Genomic DNA, 20,790 nt, shown 5'->3' on the forward strand with positions numbered 1-20,790 from the left:
TTAAACTCTCATGCAAAAATCAGACTGCTATTTATCACCTGTCATAATTCCTGTCATTTGACATATTCTACATGTTCCACTCATTAAAACGCCCATTTGGTAATAAATAGTAGTCTGATTTTTGTATGAGAGTTTAATCTCTGTTCGGAGAGTTTAAGTCTATACTGTCGGACAAAATACATGTGCCGTTTTCGTGGTCTGACCGTTCAAAATTTTTAACCTGTTCCACAATTAAAACTTCCCCTGTTCCAGTGTTCCCATATATCACAGTTTGTCCGACTAGACACCCTTAAACTATTAACAAATTTTCAGCTTGCTATTAATCAACTTTTTTTTCATACGCGGGATCCAGACCTAATTGTTTTCATTGCTTATTCATGATTATTGTTTCTATTGTTTTTAATGTTTATTCGTTTTTAATCTAAATAGAACAGTGGAATAGATGAGGTGAGTAATCAACGTTAGGTACAGTCGGAAAAATGAAAGAATACCCATGAACGATCACATCAATCACTTATTTTGTATTTGCTGTCTTTTTCTATAACAAACAATTGTTATTTATAGAAAAAAACAGCAAATGCAAAATAAGTGATTGATGTGATCGTTCACGGGTATTTTTTCATTTTTCCGACTGTATCTTTTTTTATATTTGAACACGTATTAATGGTCAATATTACTCACCAATAGCGACTGCAGTGTCCACTGCATCTCCCGTTACCATTTTGATTTGTACCCCAGATTCTTTTAGAATAGAAATTGCTTCTCTAACTCTTGGTCTAGGAGGATCACAGATTCCAATAGTTCCCATGTAGGTTAGATCTTGCAAAGTACTACCTTTCGCCATGGTGATAACCCTTAAGCCTTTTTTGCCGATTTCGTGTGCTTCGGCTATGAATTCTTCCTTCTTTTGATCAGTTATTGGCTGTGGTGATCCTAAATTTGAAAAATCATGATAAATGTAGAGTGGACCACAAAGAAAATCAAAGATGAGAAGGCTTAAGAAGAAAGATAATACGTCTTCTATTTTCAAATAATAGAGTACTTAATCAAAAACTAAAGCAGAATAATGGGGCTTTCGTAATGGCTTTTAGAGCAGTAGAAGCTCTGCATAGTTTCGCAACTCTTGCCCAAAAATGTCAAGACCAACAAAAAGATATTTTCGTCGCATTTATACACAATGAGAATGCTTTCGACAATGTGAAACATAATATTCTCATGGAATGTCTAAAGCGAAAAGGAGTCGACAAAAATGATATTTAACCATAGTGAGAAATTGATGGATTCGACCGTTACTTGATGGAAGTTCATTTTATCTAACAATAAAACACTGAAAACATTTGTTTTCTATACTTCCATAAAATTTATTACAACTAAGTGACTACAGCTGTTTCGGCAGAGTGCCTTTCTCAAGTGATATAGTTTACAACGTGTTTGCCTTTTTAAGTCTTTAACTGAAGAAGTTGAGGAGTGGGGTAAAGATATAATTCTGAATGACCAACTCGAAACAAACAGCTCCCCACTCCTCAACCTCTTCAGTTAAAGACTTAAAAAGGCAAACACATTGTAAACTATATCACTTGAGAAAGGCACTCTGCCGAAACAGCTGTAGTCACTTAGTTGTAATAAATTTTGTGGAAGTATAGAAAACAAACGTTTTCAGTGTTTTATTGTTAGATAGTGAGAAATGTTTATTGGCACCAACAGGCTGTGGTAACATTAGATAGAAATAGCACGGATGAGCAACAGGATAAGTAGATGAGTGAGACAGGACTGTGTACTTTCACCATTATTATTTAATATATACACTGAAGAATAATTTACACAAGCACTTGAAAACTGCACAGAAGGGATCAAGATACATGGTGAAAATATCAATAACAAAGTGAAAAAACCTGCAGACGCTACTAAGCTCAATTTGTGATACTGGGAAACAGTTCGGTTTAACAATAAACATAAAGAAAACAAAACCATGGTTATTAGTAAGAGGGATAAAGTCATATAGGACAGTCAATGAGGATATTTGGCTCCGAATTCCATCCTACTACATCGATTTACTTGATATTTTCACAGTAAGTAGGGACTAGCTCAAGAAACAAAGTCTACCCTATGCCGATGTGCGCTTTTATCTTGGGGGTGGTTTCCACCCCTTCTCGGGGGTGAAAAATGTTTTGGTTAAAATACACGGAAGACGCTAGAGAACCTAATTTTAAGCAAAAACTGTTCTATAATTATTTTTTGACAACTCAATACTTTTTGAGTTATTCGTGGTTGAAAATTGGCCATTTTCATTGAAAAATGACACCTTTTTGGACGGATTTTTGCAAATACCTTAAAAACTATGCATCGAACTAAAAAAAACTATATTAAACATTTTTGTAGGATATAAAAAAACAAAGAGACACTTGTCTTCATAAATCTTCTAGTTATAATACAAACAGCTACGGTAGGTGAAAATAGTTTGTTTTTTGGTACATTCTCAAATTGGTGTATTCAACTTGAAATAACAGAGAAACTGTCGATTTTAGATGTATAATGATACTAATAACTATTGTAGTGCTTGAAAAAACATTTAAAATGAGCCATACTAAATGTCAATTACATTCAAACTAAGCGAGATATTCTGCAAAAAAGTTGATGACGAATATATTTTAAGAAGAAATAGAAGTATATTTAATCCCTCATCCATCAGAATTTAAATAGATCGTTTTCCTTCTATAATACTTTTTATTATAGTGTTATTTCTATGTTCAAAAAGTTGGACCGGATTAAAATGAATGGTTTTTGAAAAAAAAATAAGATCAAATTATAGAGCGCATTTTTAAATTTTCTTAAAAATCTTCCTTTTCCTTCATGTAACTCGAAAAACTTGATAAGAGATCAGAAAAAAAGTTTCCACACAAAAATGTAGGGCTTTTTCAGATAAAAATTTCTTTTTTATTTTTCATTACTGTATCTCATATCATTTTCAAGTTACATGGAGAAAAAAGAAGATTTTTAAGAAAATTTAAAAATGCGCTCTATGATTTGTTTTTTTTTCAAAAACCATTAATTTGAAACCCGTCCAACTTTTTGAACATAGAAATAACACTATAATAAAAGGTATTGTGGAAGGAAAACGATGCATTTACATTTTGGTGGATAGGGGTTAAAATTACTTCTGATTGTTTCTTAAATACATTAGTTATCAATTTTGTTTGCAGCATATCTTGCTTAGTTTTAATGTAATGGACCTTTAATATAGCTCATTTTAAAGGTCTTTTCAAGCACTACAAAGGTATTACTAGCATTATACACCTAAAATCGACCGTTTCTCTGTTATTTCAAGTTGAATACGCCAATTTGAGAATGTACCAAAAAACAAACTATTTTCACCTACCACATCTCTCTTTGTATTATAACTAGAAGATTTATGAAGGCAAGTGTCTCTTTATTTTTTTATTACCTACAAAAATGTTTAACCTTCCGATGACCAACCTTTTTTTGTTACACGGATGACCAAGGGGGGGGGGATGACCCCAGGTCAAAAATGACAATGAACAAAAAATGAATTTTTTTTTCTTTATGGCATGGACTTTATGTCATTCAGCCAGTAACAACATGAGTATTACACTACATGCGTAGTGTGTATGTTGAGCAAGTGTCTTGTTACTTTGCAAAGTAGACGTCATTAGCGTAAAACTACTTGGAATTACACATAACACATGGTAGTTTACTAAACATCAACTTCAGAATATATTTTTTAGTCATAAAATATAGGGAATTTTTTTTATTTCAAAATATGAGGATATCTAGAATGACTTTAAAGTCAAATAAAAAAACTGAGTTAAAAATTTAAAATACTTTTGACGTTATTAAAGAAAAACATACGCTGGGGTCCAAATTTCCCCCGCGTGGTCATCCGAAGGTTAATATAGTTATTTTTAGTTAGATGCAGAGTTTTTAAGGTATTCGCAAAAAACGTTTCAAAAAGGTATTATGTTTCAATGAAAATGGCCAATTTTCAACCACGAATATCTCAAAAAGTATCGACTTTTGAAAAAAAAAATTATAGAACAGTTGTCTAGCAAATTCCGTGGTAATTTTAACCAACAAATTTTCCACCCCTAAGAAGGGGTGGGAACCACCCCCAAGATAAAAGCACACATCGGCATAGGGTAGACTTTGAATTAGGAGATAAGTAGAGGCTAGGCCCAAAATTTCATTAAAATCCATGCAGTAAGATAGAATTCGGAGGTAATATCCTATTCTTGCTCCCATTGACGGCGTAATAACAAGGATCCAGATAAAAAAGAAAGATAATGAACCAGTGGACAAAATGAAATACTTGGAGTCTGGATTACGGAAGATCGAAATCCTAAATCAGAAATTCAATTAAAAATAGAGCAATCAAGAGCAGCCTTTTTGAAGATGAGGAAATTTCTGAGTAGCCAAAGATTCATTCTGCAAATCCGATATTGAATGGTAAAATCTTATATCCACTCTGTTCTTCTTTATGGTGCCGAAGTTTGAACTGTTAATGTTGACTTAATGAGAAAGCTGGAAGCTTTTGAGACATTGCTTTTTAGGATTGAAAATACCAAGGACCGATTATTTTACGAACGAAATGGTGTTGCACATAATGGGAAGAGACAGAGAAATTTTGATCATTTTTATATTTGGGACACATCTTAGAAATGATAAGTACGAGTTTTTACAGTTTACAGTTGATTATGAAGGGTAAAATCGAAGGAAGAGATGGTCCTGGTAGACGATAAATATCCTGGCTGAAAAGCATTCACGACTGGACCGGGTTAAACACACAGACACTTTTAAGAAAATCAGTAGATAAAGACGAATTTGCAATGATTATAGCTAACCTTCATTAGTGGAGTCGGCACTAAAAGAAGAAAGAAGCAGAATAAAAAATAAACAATATAAAAAAGCTGTTTTTACCGTTACGGTTATAAGTTGTGCATTTCGGTAGAATCTTTTCTATAGCACCTTTCACGAAGAAAATTTCTTCTTTGTTATTATCGTATTTGTTGACGCAATGAACGGCCATCATTTTCTGCTCTGAGCTGAATGGATATTCCTTAAGTCGGATGTAGCGATTGCCTATATTGTCCATGCCGTGTTTCATGGCGGCGGCTAGAAGAGCGCCCTCTGTAGGCGTTCCGAGTAACATCTCGTCTTTTATAATCGCGTTGTTGCAAACTGCTCCTACCTGGAAAAGAAAATGTCTTTAAATGGGACCGAATCAAGAAATTCATATGCTGTTCGTCAATCTACGGAAAGCCTACGATAGCGTTCCACTGATAGACCTGGATCCCGCGTACAAAAAAAAGTTTGCAAGCTGAAAATTTGTTAACGCTGTCTAGTCGGACAAACTTTGATATACGGGAACACTGGAACAGGGAAAATTTTAATTGTGGAACAGGTTACAGGTTTCGAACGTCAGACTACGAAAACGTCCCATGTATTTTGTCGGACAGAACTTCCTTTTGGATTTGTTACCCTTTCATTAAACTCTGATGCAAAACTCAGACTGCTATTTACTACCAACATAGTTCCTGTCATTTGACATGTTCTACGTGTCGGACTTCTCTAAAATGCCCAATATATTTGGCAGACAAACATATTTTATACAAAATTTTATAATTTTATAACAAAATACACAGGGTGATCAACTTCTGTGGCAAAGTCCAAAATATCTGTTATTATAAAATATATGAAAAAAAGTTGTTAATAAAAGTTATAGACACCTTTAATGTACACATTTTAAAATTAGTGAGAAATATACAGGGTCCTCCATAACACGGTGCCAAACCAAAGTTTTGTTTTTTTAAATGGAACACCCTGTATTTTATTCAAAATCTGGTTTCTCTACATTTTTCTGATTAAAAAGATATTGGGACCGTGCAAGTTCGGCAAAGCGACCCCTATTTCTACGCTCTGTACTTTTATTCGCACTTTTAATTATATTGGCCAATTATATTAGTCCTGGTTGCTGGATAATTGTCAAGGCCATAGTCCAAAAAAATAATAAGAAGAAAAAATAAGATGCAGGTTATGTTTAGCAAACGTAAACAATTGTATGTAGTAAATAAAATCAGTTATTAAAATGCAGTACTGCAAGCAAAATACAATTAATTAAATTTACCTTTATATAATAATTGCATATCATATCAATATTGTGGAGCAGTATATAATTTTTCTGCGTCAATGACAGAAGGTATGAAATATACGTCAATTTGACAATATGAATTATTTAAGATAGTTGCAATATTTCTCCGTGACTCGCGCACGGTCGTTTCTCGTTTCCCTTCCAAGTACTTGCACACCGCGAATAACACTTGTCTAGGGTTATACTGAGTGTTTCAAAGTTATGAGCACTTTTATCAAAAAATCATACTGATTTGATAGCCCTGTATGATTCTAACAGTATAAACTTATTTTTTACTGCTGTTGACTGTCAATATTAAAGTAGTTTTGCAACAACGTACAATTTTTTTATCACTACAAAAATTGTATACAGGGTAAGTCAAAATGCAAATAAAAGATTTTCTTCATATTTTTAAATGGAACATCCTGTATTTTATATTACAATCGAAAAGTTCTTTCATTAAACTTGCATATCTATTAAATATTCCCTATACCTAAAGTTATTAGTTTTAGAGATATTTTAGTTTTATTGTTGATAACTCATAGATACGTTTATTACAGTGAATTAATTACCCTTAATATTAGAAACCTACAATGAGTTTGTTAATGATAATTAAAATTAGACTGCATTTAATTTTTTCTCAAAGTTTATGGTAAATTCTATACAATAACGACAATTTTATATTTACTAACAAAACGATATTAATTTTCCGCGAAGAAATGAGAACTATAAATTGCTGTAAGTTCTTGTTTAAGGTGGCTTTGAAATAATTGACACACGAACTGTCAGATGTAAGATTTTAATTATCTGTACGTTTTTATTTTTGTTATTGATTATAATTGTTTGCCATATTGTTATAATTGTTACCTAACAATGAATTTTAGTCGTGAAGAAATGACAGACATGATATGGATTTTAGGAGTGTTTCAAAAACTAATTAGTTGCCACAAGAATTTATAAGGAACGGTGTCGATAGCGTCAACAACCAAATAAGAGAGCATTTGACAACTTATTAGACAGGTTTAATCGTACTGATTCTGTTTATGAAGCAAAGGAAAAAAAATCATTATTACGGATGAAAATGAATTAAATGTTTTACTGCCTGTTACAGAAAATCCTCATTCAAAATATTACAAGAGAGCAAGATGTAAGTTATGGATCTATCCAAAATATACTCAAGAAAAACAACATGCACCCATATCATATACAATTACATCAGGAACTTGTTGGGGATGATTTCGAACGAAGAGTACAATTTTGTCAATGGTCACAACAACAAATAGTTATACAGAGAGATTTTTTTTAGTTTGTTCTTTTTTTTTGAGACGAGGCAACATTCCACAAAAATGGTAGTGTAAACAGACATTTTCATTATTATTCCACAACCAATCCGTACTGTGCTCAGACACATAGTCAAACGAGATGGTCCTTAAATGATTGGGGTTTAATCATAGGCAATTACGTTATAGGTCCTTTTTTCTTTGAGGAATCGGTAAATGGTGAGGTTTATTTAAATTTTCTAGTGAATCATTTACCTATTCTACTTGAAAATGTACCATTAAACATCCGCCAACATATGTGGTACCTTCACGATGGAGCCCCTCTCACCACAACGCACTTATCAACGGTGAACTCGATGAACTATTTCCTGAAAGATGGATAGGAAGAGATGGGCCAGTTCACTGGCCACCCAGATCACCAGAATTAAACGAAGTTGACTTCTTTTTTGGGGGTTATATTAAAGACGTAGTGTATAGGACACCTACAACAATAGTTAACGAAAAATGACGGTTATTAAAAATAAGGATTCAAAACGCCTTTCAAAGTGTCACACAATAAATGCTTACAAACATCAGTAGGTCTTTCGAAACTCGTCTCCAGGCTTGTGTAGACGTTATGGAAGGTCATTTTGAACACCTTTTATAACATAAGAAGTACGTTGAACATTTTTTTAATTTAATTTAGTTTTTTTAATAAATTTTAATAAATTAAAGTATTGTTATTAATAACTAAGTAATACATGTTGTTATCAACAATAAAACTAAAATATCTCGAAAACTAATAACTTTAGGTATAGGGAATATTTAAAAGATATGTAAGTATAGTGATAGAACTTTTCGATAATAATATAAAATACAGGGTGTTCCATTTAAAATTATGAAGAAAATCTTGTATTTACATTTTGACTTACCCTGTATACAATTTGTGTAGTTATAAAAAAATTGTACATTGTTGCAAAACTAATTTAATATTGACAGTCAAAAGCATTAAAAAAATAAGTTTATATTATACCGTTAGAAACATACAGGGCGATCAAATCAGTATGATTTTTTAATAAAAGTGCTCGTAACTTTGAAACACTCAGTATAACCCTAGACAAGTGTTATATCTCTAGAATCAGAAAAATGTAGAGAAACCAGATTTTGAATAAAAATACAGAGTGTTCCATTTAAAAAACATAACTTTGGTTTGGCACCGTGTTATGGAGGACTCTGTATATTTCTCACTAATTTTAAAATGTGTACAATAAAGGTGTCTATAACTTTTATTAACAACTTTTTTTCATATATTGTATAATAACAGATATATTGGACTTTGTCACAGAAGTTGATCACCCTGTATTATATAAAATTTGTTATTAAATAAACTGCTAGTTTATCACCTTCCACAATTAAAACTTCCCCCGTTCCAGTGTTCCCCTTCATCAAGGTTTGTCCGACTAGACACCGTTAAGCTATTAACAAATTTTCAGCTTGCTATTAATCAACTTGCTATTAAGCAAACAACGCGGGATCCAGGCCTATGAAGAAGGTGTGACAATTAATGGAAAGCACGAATATTAATACATAATTAATAAAAGCCGACAAAGTATGTACTATACAATCATCCCATAACAAAAATAAAAACGTACACAAATAACAACAGGATTTGTAACATCAAAGCGATTGAAGCAAGGATGTTGTCTGTCCCCCATTTTATTTAAAATATATGTACCTCGAAAGTGCTTTAAAAAGATGGAAAGAAAAAATTAGAACAATGGGAATACCACTCACTAAAACTATGGAATATACGCTCAACTTTGCGGACGTTCAAGTAATAACGGGTCAAGATTATGACGATTTAAACTATATAGCCCGAAAATTAATTGAAGAATATGATATATGGGGTCTACAAGTCAATAAAAAGAAAACCGAATACTTGTGCATTGGAGGACAACAACAAGATCTCATATTAGACAACATAACCTACAGTCGGAAAAATGAAAGAATACCCATGAACGATCACATCAATCACTTATTTTGTATTTGCTGTCGTTTTCTATAACCAACGTTTGTTATTTATAGAAAAAGACAGCAAATACAAAATAAGTGATTGATGTGATCGTTTATGGGTATTCTTTCATTTTTCCGACTGTACATAACATAATATGCTATCTAGGATGATATGCTAGATATTATCTAGGTACGAATATTTCGCAAGATGGAACATTAGACAAAGCCATAAGAGAAAGAAATACGGCAGGTAGAAAAGCCATCACAGTGATAAATATGTAGTATTTTATGAGACCAATCCATCAGCAAAGAAAATAAAAAGAGGATATATATTAAATTATAGTGAAACGTCAAATCAAACGAACAATCACAGATGACTTATCAACAAAACAATTCATCTGGTTCGGACAAAAGTTTCAGTGAAGGAATAGACAAAGAGCTGAGAGAAAGAAATATAGAAGGATCTATAGAATAACCGGACGAAGTGGAGATTGGAAGACGAAAATGCGGAGAACGTTATAAATCGCCATGTGGTAGTAGCTATACTTGTCACTTACACACGTGAGTAGGAGAATATGTATATGTGACATCTAAAATTAATTAAGGAAGCATATTATACAAAGTCGTTTAGCATTTATAAAACTATTAGTACTTTTATACAAAATGTACTAAATGCAAAATATGTATATTTATCAGTTCCGCTTACCTCTAGTAACTGCCTTATACTTTCTCTAGCCTTATCCGGAAAATCATACTTGGTATGCAATAAAATCTGGCCGTGATCATTGTAGCCTGCCCCCGTTATCTCAGCTATGTAACCGTCGGAGGTTACGAGCACGGTAGCTGTCATTTCATTTCTCGTAATCGTACCGGTCTTATCTGAACAAATGACGTTCACGCACCCCAACGTTTCGACCGTTGGTAACTTCTTCACGATGGCCTTCCTCTTCGCCATTCGCATCACACCTAAGGCTAAGGTTACTGTCACTACAATAGGTAAACCTGAAACAACAACAAATAATTTTATTAACAAAGCATACGTCACATGTTTACTAATTTATATTTATATTTAAATAATTATTTTATTTCAATTAAAATTAAACAAGCTGAAAATGCGAGCATTATCATAACGAAAACTTTGTTTATTTACGTATTTTAATTCATAATATGGAAAATTGTTATAATGAAAAGTTGTTTAGAATTAAAAATTATGTTTTAATGTGCAATTATATCATTTTAATTTAAATGTTGTGAACTATAAAGGTACTTTACTCTTGATCGAAATTCATATTTTTTATATATCTCGTATAAAATTAATAAAATTTGATATATGATAGTTGCATCATAAATCTTAGACCATGGAGAGCTTTTTATGAAGAATAACTTTTCTTCGTCAAATTAAAAATAAAAGAGTTATAAATGAAAATGTTGTTGGTATCCATAATTTAAGAAAAACCTTTAAATATTTTTTTCTATTAGAAGGATGTAACTGCACATATCAAACCATAATTTTTTTATTCCAAACAACATTTCATATAGTCGGTTCGCTAAACTCAGACACAACTGGCTAGTGATTTTAGTCAGTAATTTTACCAATTTGGCAAAAAAAATAATTACTAAATATTTAATAATTACTGAATAATTAGTAATCTTGCAAATTTTGGCAAAATTGGCAAAAAACAAAAAAATTACCTACTAAAATCACTAGAGAGTTGTGTCTGAGTTTAGCGAACCGACTATAATAACAATTTTCATTTCATAACAAATGGAACAGTCCATTTATCATTAGGTATTCCCATTAAAAGGAAAGCCGTATACTCGTAAAATTGTTAATAAATTATTGCTTTCAAAATATACTCAAATTGTATTTTTGAACATCGTATTTATTTTATATAATAATTAAATTCACTATCAAATGTCATTGATATTTTATTAATACTTAATTTAAAATTTAGTTTGACATTCACGAAGTGTCAAACTCAAGTAATGTAAATAACCTATGCTTTGCTTAACAAATTCAGATTTAAAAAACTAGCCTACTTACTAGCAACGATTTCAGTTGACGTTTAGTGTGTCGGTGGAAAATAAAAGGATTGTGACGTCACATTTTAGACTTTGAGGTCGATTATCTCGAAGACGGTTAGAGATATCGAAATGCCGTTTTCAGATTTGGATTCAGAAGACAAAATTACATAATAATCCATTGATAAATTTGCTTTAAGTATTGCAGGTGCGGCAACGGAATAACACACACATTTTGCGAATTTATAAACGAAAAGTTTTCGTTGAAAACAGCTTATGTTCATTTCGCTCTCGCGAATTCTGCGTATCGGACGCTCTCGCGGTAGCGACATCTATTACAGAGAAATGAGAATAGATGTCGCTACCGCGAGAGCGTCCGATATGCAAAATTATTTTTACAATTCTGCTAAATAGGTAGCTTGGTTTCGTTTCGAGAGGTGTTCATGTAGCCCCCTCTGAAGAGTTCTGGAGAGACATAAACGTACGTATGGGGATGGTGGATCACCTCTGAACCGAAATGAAACATAAGCTGTTTTTTAATTTTTTAATTTTTAATGAGAAAAATCATGTTTTGTAAGGGCACAAAAAAGTATCGAAATAAAATGATTATTCCTAGTTTCGTACCTTCAGGAATGGCAGCTACAGCTAGACTCACTCCGATCTGGAACATCTCCATGATGAGTTTTCCTTGGATCCATCCCACGAGCATAATAAAACCGATGATAGCGAATGAATAGATGGATAGTTGAGTGCCTAGTTTGTCCATAGATTTTTGTAAAGGTGTTTTCGGAGCTTCTTCTTCTAACATCATTTTGAACACTGAACCAAACTCGCTGTTGGTTCCTGTACTTACAACTACACCCTAAAGAACAAAAATAATTAATATTAGTAGTAGTATTCCTGGGAAAGTATAGATAGCATTAGGAGAGACAGAAACAAGTTGGCTAGCAGGTTTATTTAATAGAATTATGGAAGTTGGACAAATTCCAGACGAATGGAGAAGCAGTATATTAGTACCTGTCTACAAAAACAAGGGAGGCATACAACAATGTACAAACTACAGGGCTACAAAACTACTTAGCCACACCATGAAAATATGGGAGAGAGTAATTGATACACGGATACGTGAAAAAACCAAAATATCCGAATAATCAATTTGGCTGTTTGCAGGGCAGATCAACAACGGATGGAATCTTCATTATAAGGCATGGTATTCAGTGATCTTGAAAAAGCATAAGCTAGAGTTCCTCGAGAGATTCTGTGGTGGGCACTCAAAAAGAAAGGAGTCCCTGGTGAATATGTAAAGATTATGAGAGATATGTATGAGTAGGACCGGTGTGGGAGAGACTGATAATTTTCATTTGAAAGTAGGATTGCACCAAGGCTCGGTGCTGAGTCCTTATTTATTCTCGTTAGTTTTGGACCAGATAACAGCGAAACTACCGGGTAACATTCCCTGGTGCTTAATGTATGCTGATGATGTAGTGTCAATAGGAAATAGTGAAAGATACATAACAAAAACTGGAACAGTGGAGACAAGCTCTGGAGCAAAAAGGTCTAAAACTTAGTAGGACAAAAACAGAGTATTTGGAATGTTCATTTAAAGATGGAGTTACTACAAATAAAATGGTATCTTTGGATGGTGAAATGATTGTGAAAAGCAATAGTTTTAAGTACCTAGGATCGGTATTACAGAATAATGGAGAAATATATGGAGATGCATGCAGTAGAATTAGGGCTGGATGGATGAAGTGGAAGGAAGTGAGTGGTGTGTTGTGTGACAGAAAAATTCCAATGAAGCTGAAGGAAAATTCTATAAAACAGCCATAAGATTATGATGTACGAAACTGAATGTTGGGCAGTGAAAAAGAAAGAGGAACAACGAATGCATGTGGCGAAAATGAGAATGCTTAGATGGATGGATGGAGTGACAAAAAAGGATAAAATTAAAAATGAATATATTAGGGGAGGTCTAGGTGTGGCACCAATTGATGCCAAAATGAGAGAGCATGGGTTAAGATGATTAGGTCATGTTCAACGTCGAGACGTTAATCACCCAATACGAAGAATTGCTGAAGTGCAGATTCCTGGAAGGAGTATGAGAGGAAGACCAAAGAAGACCTGGGGGAGACGATTAGGCAGGACAGGTTGGTAAAGGGGATTGATATTTATATGACCCAAGACAGAATTGTATGGAGAAATGCAATTAGGGAAGCCGATCCCGCATAGGGATATGTAAGAGAATGATAATGATGAATGAATTAGTAGAAGCCCTACCTTTCCCGTGCCATTTCTAACCAAAGTACCCATAAAAGCAATATTGGTATTCGACGAATGCGCTCCATTTGGTCTGATGACTGAATCGGTGTTCTTTTTGGCCGGTTCCGTTTCACCTGTGAAGGAGCTTTCGTCTAAAGTGAGATCATGAGCTTCGAAAAGACGTACGTCAGCTGGTATCCGATCTCCGATGTTGAGGAGTACCACGTCGCCAGGAACCAGCTCTCTTGCTAGAAATGTGTCTGGAGATCCTTCCCTTAGACTAAAAACAAAAGCGAAAATAAGAATTCACAATTCGCAACAGTAAATAACTATGTAGTTGTCAGTACCAACTTGCAGAGAAAAGATATCCATAAGGGAACGTGGAAAATATCAGGAACCAACGAAGCCAATCAAATTGACCACATCCTCATCTCAAAAAGATGGTCAAAAGATAGTGGTTCATCAATAAAGATGTAAGAACCGACTATACGTGTGTTTTGACTCTCCTCACCGATTAATAGAACACAATGCCTACCCCAGATCTAGTCGACCCACTGTTCCACCATATGGCGATCCTGTCAGGATATCTCTACTTCTTCTTCTTCAGGTGCCATCTCCGCTACAGTAACTCTAAATAGTTGTTTTGAGCTGCATCCAAACCATTCTCTTAGGTTCTTCAGCCATGAAATTCGTCTTCTTCCGATGTTTCTTCTGCCATCTATCTTTCCTTGCATTATGAGTCGCAGGATGCCATACTTCTCGCCCCGTATCACATGTCCAAGATAATGTAGCTTTCTTGCTTTAATTGTAAGTTCAACTTCCTTCTCTTTACCTATTCTTCTCAGTACTTCATTGTTTGTAACTCCATCTATCCAGAAAACCCTCATAATTCTTCTATAGGTCCACATTTCAAAGGCGTTATGTCGTCTCATTGTCTCTAGATTTAACGTCCATGATTCCACTCCATAGTATAGTACACTGTAGGGTTTATTAGACGCACTTTAAGAGCTAAGGTTAAATCTTTGCTACATAGAACCTTTTTCATTTTTATAAAATTAGCAAGTGTGCTTTTTCGATTCTGACTTTGATTTTTGCAGTGTAGTCATTATTTTCTGTTATAAGTGTTCCTAGGTAAGCATACTTTTTTACTCTTTCGATCTGTTGGCCCTCTGCTATCGATATTTCGTTAGTATTATGGTTGTTTTTACTAATTTTCATAAACTTCGTCTTTTTGTTATTGAGAGAGAGTCCGTACTCCCTACTACACCTTACTATTTTCCTCATGAGTCTTTCCAGGTCTTGTAAACTATCGGCTATTATTACTGTATCATCTGCATACCTGATGTTGTTAACTAGGACTTCATTTACTCTTATGCCGACTGTTTCATCTTCCAGAGTTTCTCGCATTACCTCTTCAGAATAAGCGTTAAATAATAGAGGTGATAGTATGCAGCCTTCCCTGACTCCTCTCTTTATTTCCATCTCTTCAGATGTTTCTTTTTCAATTCTTATTATTGCTCACTTATTGTAATAGAGGTGTGTTATTAGCCCTAAATCTGTTTCATCTAGGTTTTTATTTTTTAGAATTTCCATGAGTCGATCATGTTTTACTTTATCAAACGTTTTATTGTAGTCTATAAAACAGACGTAAAGAGGACGATTAACATCCAAACATCTCTGTGCCAGTACGCTGAAGGAGAATAATGCCTCTCTGGTACACATACCATTGCGGAACCCATATTGAGTGTCAGGGTCCAGTTTAGAGTGTATTCTGGCGTGGTTAATTTTCAACAGAATTTTCAACGTATGTGACATTAAGTTTATGGTTCGATAGGATCCTACAGCATGCTATAAAAAACATTCTGAAACAATATAAAGTAAAAAATATCTTACCAATGACATGATGGTGGAACTAATTTCGTCAATTCCTGTAACGACTTTTCAGATCGATATTCTTGAACAAAGGCTACGGTTACTACTATGACTATGGCTACTGTAATACTGATAGCATCGTCGAACTGACTCATGCACGCTGAGACTACTGCCGAACCCAGCAGCAGTAGGATTAGAGGGTTCTTGAATTGTTCTAAGTACTTCTTCCATGGTGGGTCACCGTTTTTTACGGAAAATTCATTGTACCTGAAAGAATAAGACACAATTTAGTTAGATGTAACATTCGCTTATGTTCAATAACTGTACACGCTCAGAAGGATAAAAATATTCACAGCTATACTGTTTCTGAGGATCTGAGGAAGAACTGCAGTTTCTGAGGTCACCTTTGATAAGCGGATATCACCATGTTCCTTCTGAGGATGTTTACTGTTCTACTGCAGAAGATATGCATATGAAGATGTACGATTTGATAGAATAAAGTACAATCATGTCAAAGAAACATTCGCTTAGAGTGTACTAAATGTCAAAAGCGTATAAATCTTTTTGTTTTGATAAATACCATACAGCTTGTTAGGAATGTTTATTTGAAACATTAGCTTTTTTCCAATTTTAAGAGAGCTAAAAGTTAGTCAACGACTCTACAGTAAAGTCCATCTATAACAATTAAAATTAAAATACTTTGAACATGCTATGAAAGCAAACACAGAAAGCATGGAAAGACTCATTATACAAGGTAAGGTGGAAGGCCGAAGATCACGAGGAAGATCCCCAATAAGATGGCTCGATCAAATTACAGGAATATGCAAAAGACCTATGCATGATTTAAAAGAAATCACCAGAGACAGAGATCTTTGGAAACTGACGATACACATCACGTCGACCACTACACTCCCTCCGGAGGGTTAGGATTGAAGAGAGAGATTAACACTTTGTTATTATGTAAGGAATAAAATACGCCCTATTCTTTCTGCCATGATGTTACTTTGTTATGTAGTTGTGACCTATAGACGCCAACGTTCCCATTTTGGGATGTTTTTTTTTTCAAAACACATTCAAAACACGTAATGTTTTTTTTCACAAAATAAAAATTTTATTTTTATCATTTAATGATAAAAGATACCCCAATAACAGTTTTTTGGCGGATATTTGTTATTTTTTACAGTTTTTAATGAACCGGCGTTCACCAATTTTAACGTAATTATTAAATATTATTGTTAAAAATAATTATTAAAATAATTATTAATATTTGACGAAAATTAGCAGTGCAATTTGCGACAAAATTATCATACGTTTGGCTTATCGTCTCTAATTTATCGCTAATGGACCTTGATAGTGTGACGTCAAAACGTCAAAAAAGTTTCCAAACAAAGCAAACGTTTGACGTCTGTCAATTGATTATACACGTGATACGTGATTTGTGTAATCATTTTTAATTTTATTTTTTTTAAAGACACAATCCTTGTTTATTAATGTCCCTACACAAAATCAAGGATTTACACACTACATAGTACTTACTGCGTTTCTGTAGGTTCTTAACTTGTCCTATTTGGAAATATGGTGGGAAATATACTATGAGCATTGATTACAATCGCGGGTACCCAACATTACCATTTTGTAAAAATTAAACATCCTACAAGCAACATATTCCAATTATAAAAACGAAAACAAACACCACGTGTGAATTTTTGCTTTGTTTGGAAACTTTTCCAGAGTAGCCAACATTGATTTGACGTCACGACTATCACGGTTCATTATTAGTATTCCACGAATTTCTTAGGCCTAGAATTTCGTGAATAAATTATTCTAAGCCCAAATTTCAGTTGACTTTCCTTTGTATGGCCGAACGATGGAAGGAATACTTTCAGAATTGACTAAATATTGGAAGTGAGATGGAGGAAGCAAATATTACATTCCATTCTGCAGATGTGGAAATATCAGCACCCACACTTAGAGAAGTAAAGAATGCGATAGTATATAGTATCCCTTTCGGGAAAGGGTATGCGATAAAAGCAAATTATGGTAAAAATGGAAAATTGATAAAAAAAAGAAAACATTTTGGGGTACATCAAAAATTGTATGCCATTATTTTGAGAGTCTGACAACAACAGAATATGCCTAGGGAATGGAAGCGTTATAATACCCATAGGTAATAAGAAAGAAGATAAAGAGTAATGTCGAAACTATAGAGAAGATATTCTAGGCGAATACCAATACGGCTTTCGTGCTGGAAGGTCAACAATAGATCACATATTTACGACCTGACACATATTAGAAAAAAATAATGTGTGTGTGTACTTTGTACGCACGTAAGAAGTTATACTTCATTATATGATTTCAACTAAATAAATATACTTTAAAGAGTTTATTTTTATTTGATTTAAATATTAAACTAATTTTAATGCTTACCACTTTCCAAAAATAAAAAAAAATAATAGGAATGGTCCGGATTTGAACCCAAGACCTCTCGATCTGTAGCCGAATGCTCTACCAACAACGCTACGAGCTCTGTATTTATATAGTTTCTCGAACATAATGACAATTCTCGGTAACAAACAGACGAAGTGAAGTATAATAAATATTTTTCCACCTACCTCTACCGAAAGTATACTTTTCCGGACCTGATTGTAGGGAGCAAAGTTGTACTTTTCCTCCCTAGGGAGGAAAATATTTTTCCTCCCTAGGGAGGAAAAGTAAAAGTGACGTCATTCATGAAATATAACTTATTGACGCCCTGTACAATATCTATTTTCTATTACGTAAGTATCTATACATTTAACGTTTATTTATAAAACAGAATTATTTTGCAGAATGGTAAAAAACAGTAAATTGTTATTTTGATTTAACAATGTTTACATTAATAATTTGACTTATATTTGACAGTTGACAGTTATATTGTACCTACTTGTTAGTTTTAGTTCTAATAAATTTTGTTGGTTAGTTACATAAATAAATTAAGTAAAAATAAAAAAATGACTTGTTATTTGAGGAAGGTGGAAAAACCATATGTATAACATGGGAGTAAAGTGCCTTTTCCTCCCTTGAATGATTACTGCCCTCCGCTACGCGTCGGGCAGTAAACTTCATTCTCGGGAGGAAAAGTTACACTTTCCTCCCTTGTTATACAAATAGCTATTAATACTTATCTTACTCCCGAGGAAGACAAAGCAAAAGACACAAAAATTATAATAAATATATTTACTAAAAACACTAAAATACAGGGTGTCCAGAAATTCTACCGACAAACGAAAACTGGAGATTCCTAAGATAATTTTAAGACAATTTAACCAAATTCACCTAGTCCGAAAATGCTTCCTAAGGGAGCTAGAGCTCTTTGAAGATGGCGTCTTGTAATTAGTTTTTCTTCTATTTTTTTCTGTTTTCTCCTATTGAGAAAAATGAAAATTGGTATGCGTATTTACTTTCCAGAAATGAATCGATTCCATCCATTGCGAATTTCTAGTACCGGTCATAGGCGTCCGTTTTGGGTAGGGCAACGGTTATTTTATCGCATAACTATTTTGTCTTCATATTTTAAGCATTTTTGATACTGGATTATTAAATTGTGAGGTATTCTAGTACTAATAGGTACTCTTACTTTAAGTCGGTAGGTAGGGCACACTGTTTTCTAGAAAAATCGATTTGAAAATTTTTCGTTTCCTGAATTTAAAAAAAATTGAAAAAAAATTTCAAAAAAAAAACGGTGTATTTTATCAACTTACAGCAAGAGTAACTTTTAAAACTAGAATACCTCATAATTTAATATTCTAGTGTCAAAAAGTCTTAAAAATTAAAGACAAAAAAATTATGCGATAAAATAACCGTTGACCTACCCAAAAGGGACGCAAATGACCGGTACTAGAAATTCGCAATTAATGAAATCGATTCTTTTCTGGAATATGAATTTAGTATGAATGAAGTACCAGTTTTCGTTTTTCTAAATAGTTTTTTTTGAAATTTTTTTTTGACATTCAAAAAACGAAAATTTTTCAAATCGATATTTGTAGAAAACGGTGTATCCTATCTACTTAAAGTACGAGTACCTTTTAGTACTATAATGTCTTATATTTTACTAATCCAGACTCGAAAATGCTTAAAAATTAAAAATAAAAAAGTTATGCGATAATATAACTGTCGCCCCACCCAAAACGGGCTCCTATAATCGGTACTAGAAATTTGCAATGGATGAAATTGATTTTTCTTTGGAAGATAAATATGGGTTCCAATTGTGGTTTTTCTAAATAGAAGCATTCTAGAGATATTTAAGAAAAACTAATTACCAGACGCCATCTTCAAATAGCTCTAGCTCCTTTAGGAAGCATTTTCGGACTAGGTGAATTGGGTTAAATTGTCTTAAAATTATCTGAGGAATGTCCTGTCTTCGTTTGTCGGCAGAGTTTCTGGACACCCTGTATTCTTTTCACACCTTTTTTGCACTGATATATACATAACTTGAAAGATTTAGCAACTAACGCCATACTGTCTGTGTACGCATGCGCGCAGAATAATAAAAATTCACTCCTAATCGCGCCTAAAGAAGAGTAACTTCAAAAAGCTGGGAATTCAACTGAGATGTACACCAAATTTTAGTAGATTTCTAGCAAGCATATGATTCAATAAAAAGAAGCAGACTATAGCTAGAAATGCTAGAAACGGGAATATCAAGGAAAAGATACGATACAGAACATTGATGTCATTTTAGTATAACATCATAAAGTGACCCCTGATCACCGTTGCTATTGAATTTGGTCTTAGAATATGCAATAAGTAAAATATTGCCTGAGCTGACAGAGAGATATGCGAATCGAGTATCAAAACTATTGTTGGCCTTTGCTGATGATCTAAATACAGTCGCTCGTTCTACAAGAGACGTGAGAGAGGTGTGTTTTCACAACTTGAGGGGGAAACAGGCGGTCAGGGTCTTCGAATAAATGGGGAGAAGACGAACTGCATGTTAGTAAACCAAGAATCCAAGATCAAAAGTTAGGCAGAACATAAGGAGGACAATTTCGAAGTAATAAAAGTTTAAATATCTGGGGTGGTAATCTCGGATGTCAACCACAGAGAAAAAGAGGTCTCAGCAAGGATAACTGCGAGGAATGGATCATTATAATACTCTCTATCAGATCTAAGCTGCTAAAAAGACAATCTATATTAAGATTGTACATGTCCATGTTCGCATAATCGTTTTATTTTTACTCTAAA

The 20,790-nt window shown here is 33.6% G+C and overlaps 1 protein-coding gene across 6 annotated transcripts in view; it reads right to left on the reverse strand.

Annotated features, from left to right (window-relative positions):
• Positions 1–20,790, reverse strand: part of LOC114335441 (calcium-transporting ATPase type 2C member 1) — a 127,882-nt gene that overhangs the window by 29,265 nt on the left and 77,827 nt on the right. For all 6 annotated transcript variants that reach the window (XR_007696338.1, XM_050643304.1, XM_050643303.1 and 3 more), the window contains exons 3-8: positions 15,589–15,834; positions 13,714–13,975; positions 12,061–12,298; positions 10,121–10,416; positions 4,933–5,203; positions 682–933 (exon numbers count right to left, since the gene is read on the reverse strand). Coding sequence is in view for 5 of the 6 variants with exons in the window: in XM_050643304.1 (XP_050499261.1) it covers positions 682–933; positions 4,933–5,203; positions 10,121–10,416; positions 12,061–12,298; positions 13,714–13,975; positions 15,589–15,834 (1,565 nt within the window). In the remaining variant the exon portion in view is untranslated. The remainder of the gene's footprint in view (positions 1–681; positions 934–4,932; positions 5,204–10,120; positions 10,417–12,060; positions 12,299–13,713; positions 13,976–15,588; positions 15,835–20,790) is intronic.

The sequence above is a fragment of the Diabrotica virgifera genome, chromosome 2, assembly GCF_917563875.1.
Source record: "Diabrotica virgifera virgifera chromosome 2, PGI_DIABVI_V3a".
Taxonomy (NCBI): domain Eukaryota; kingdom Metazoa; phylum Arthropoda; class Insecta; order Coleoptera; family Chrysomelidae; genus Diabrotica; species Diabrotica virgifera.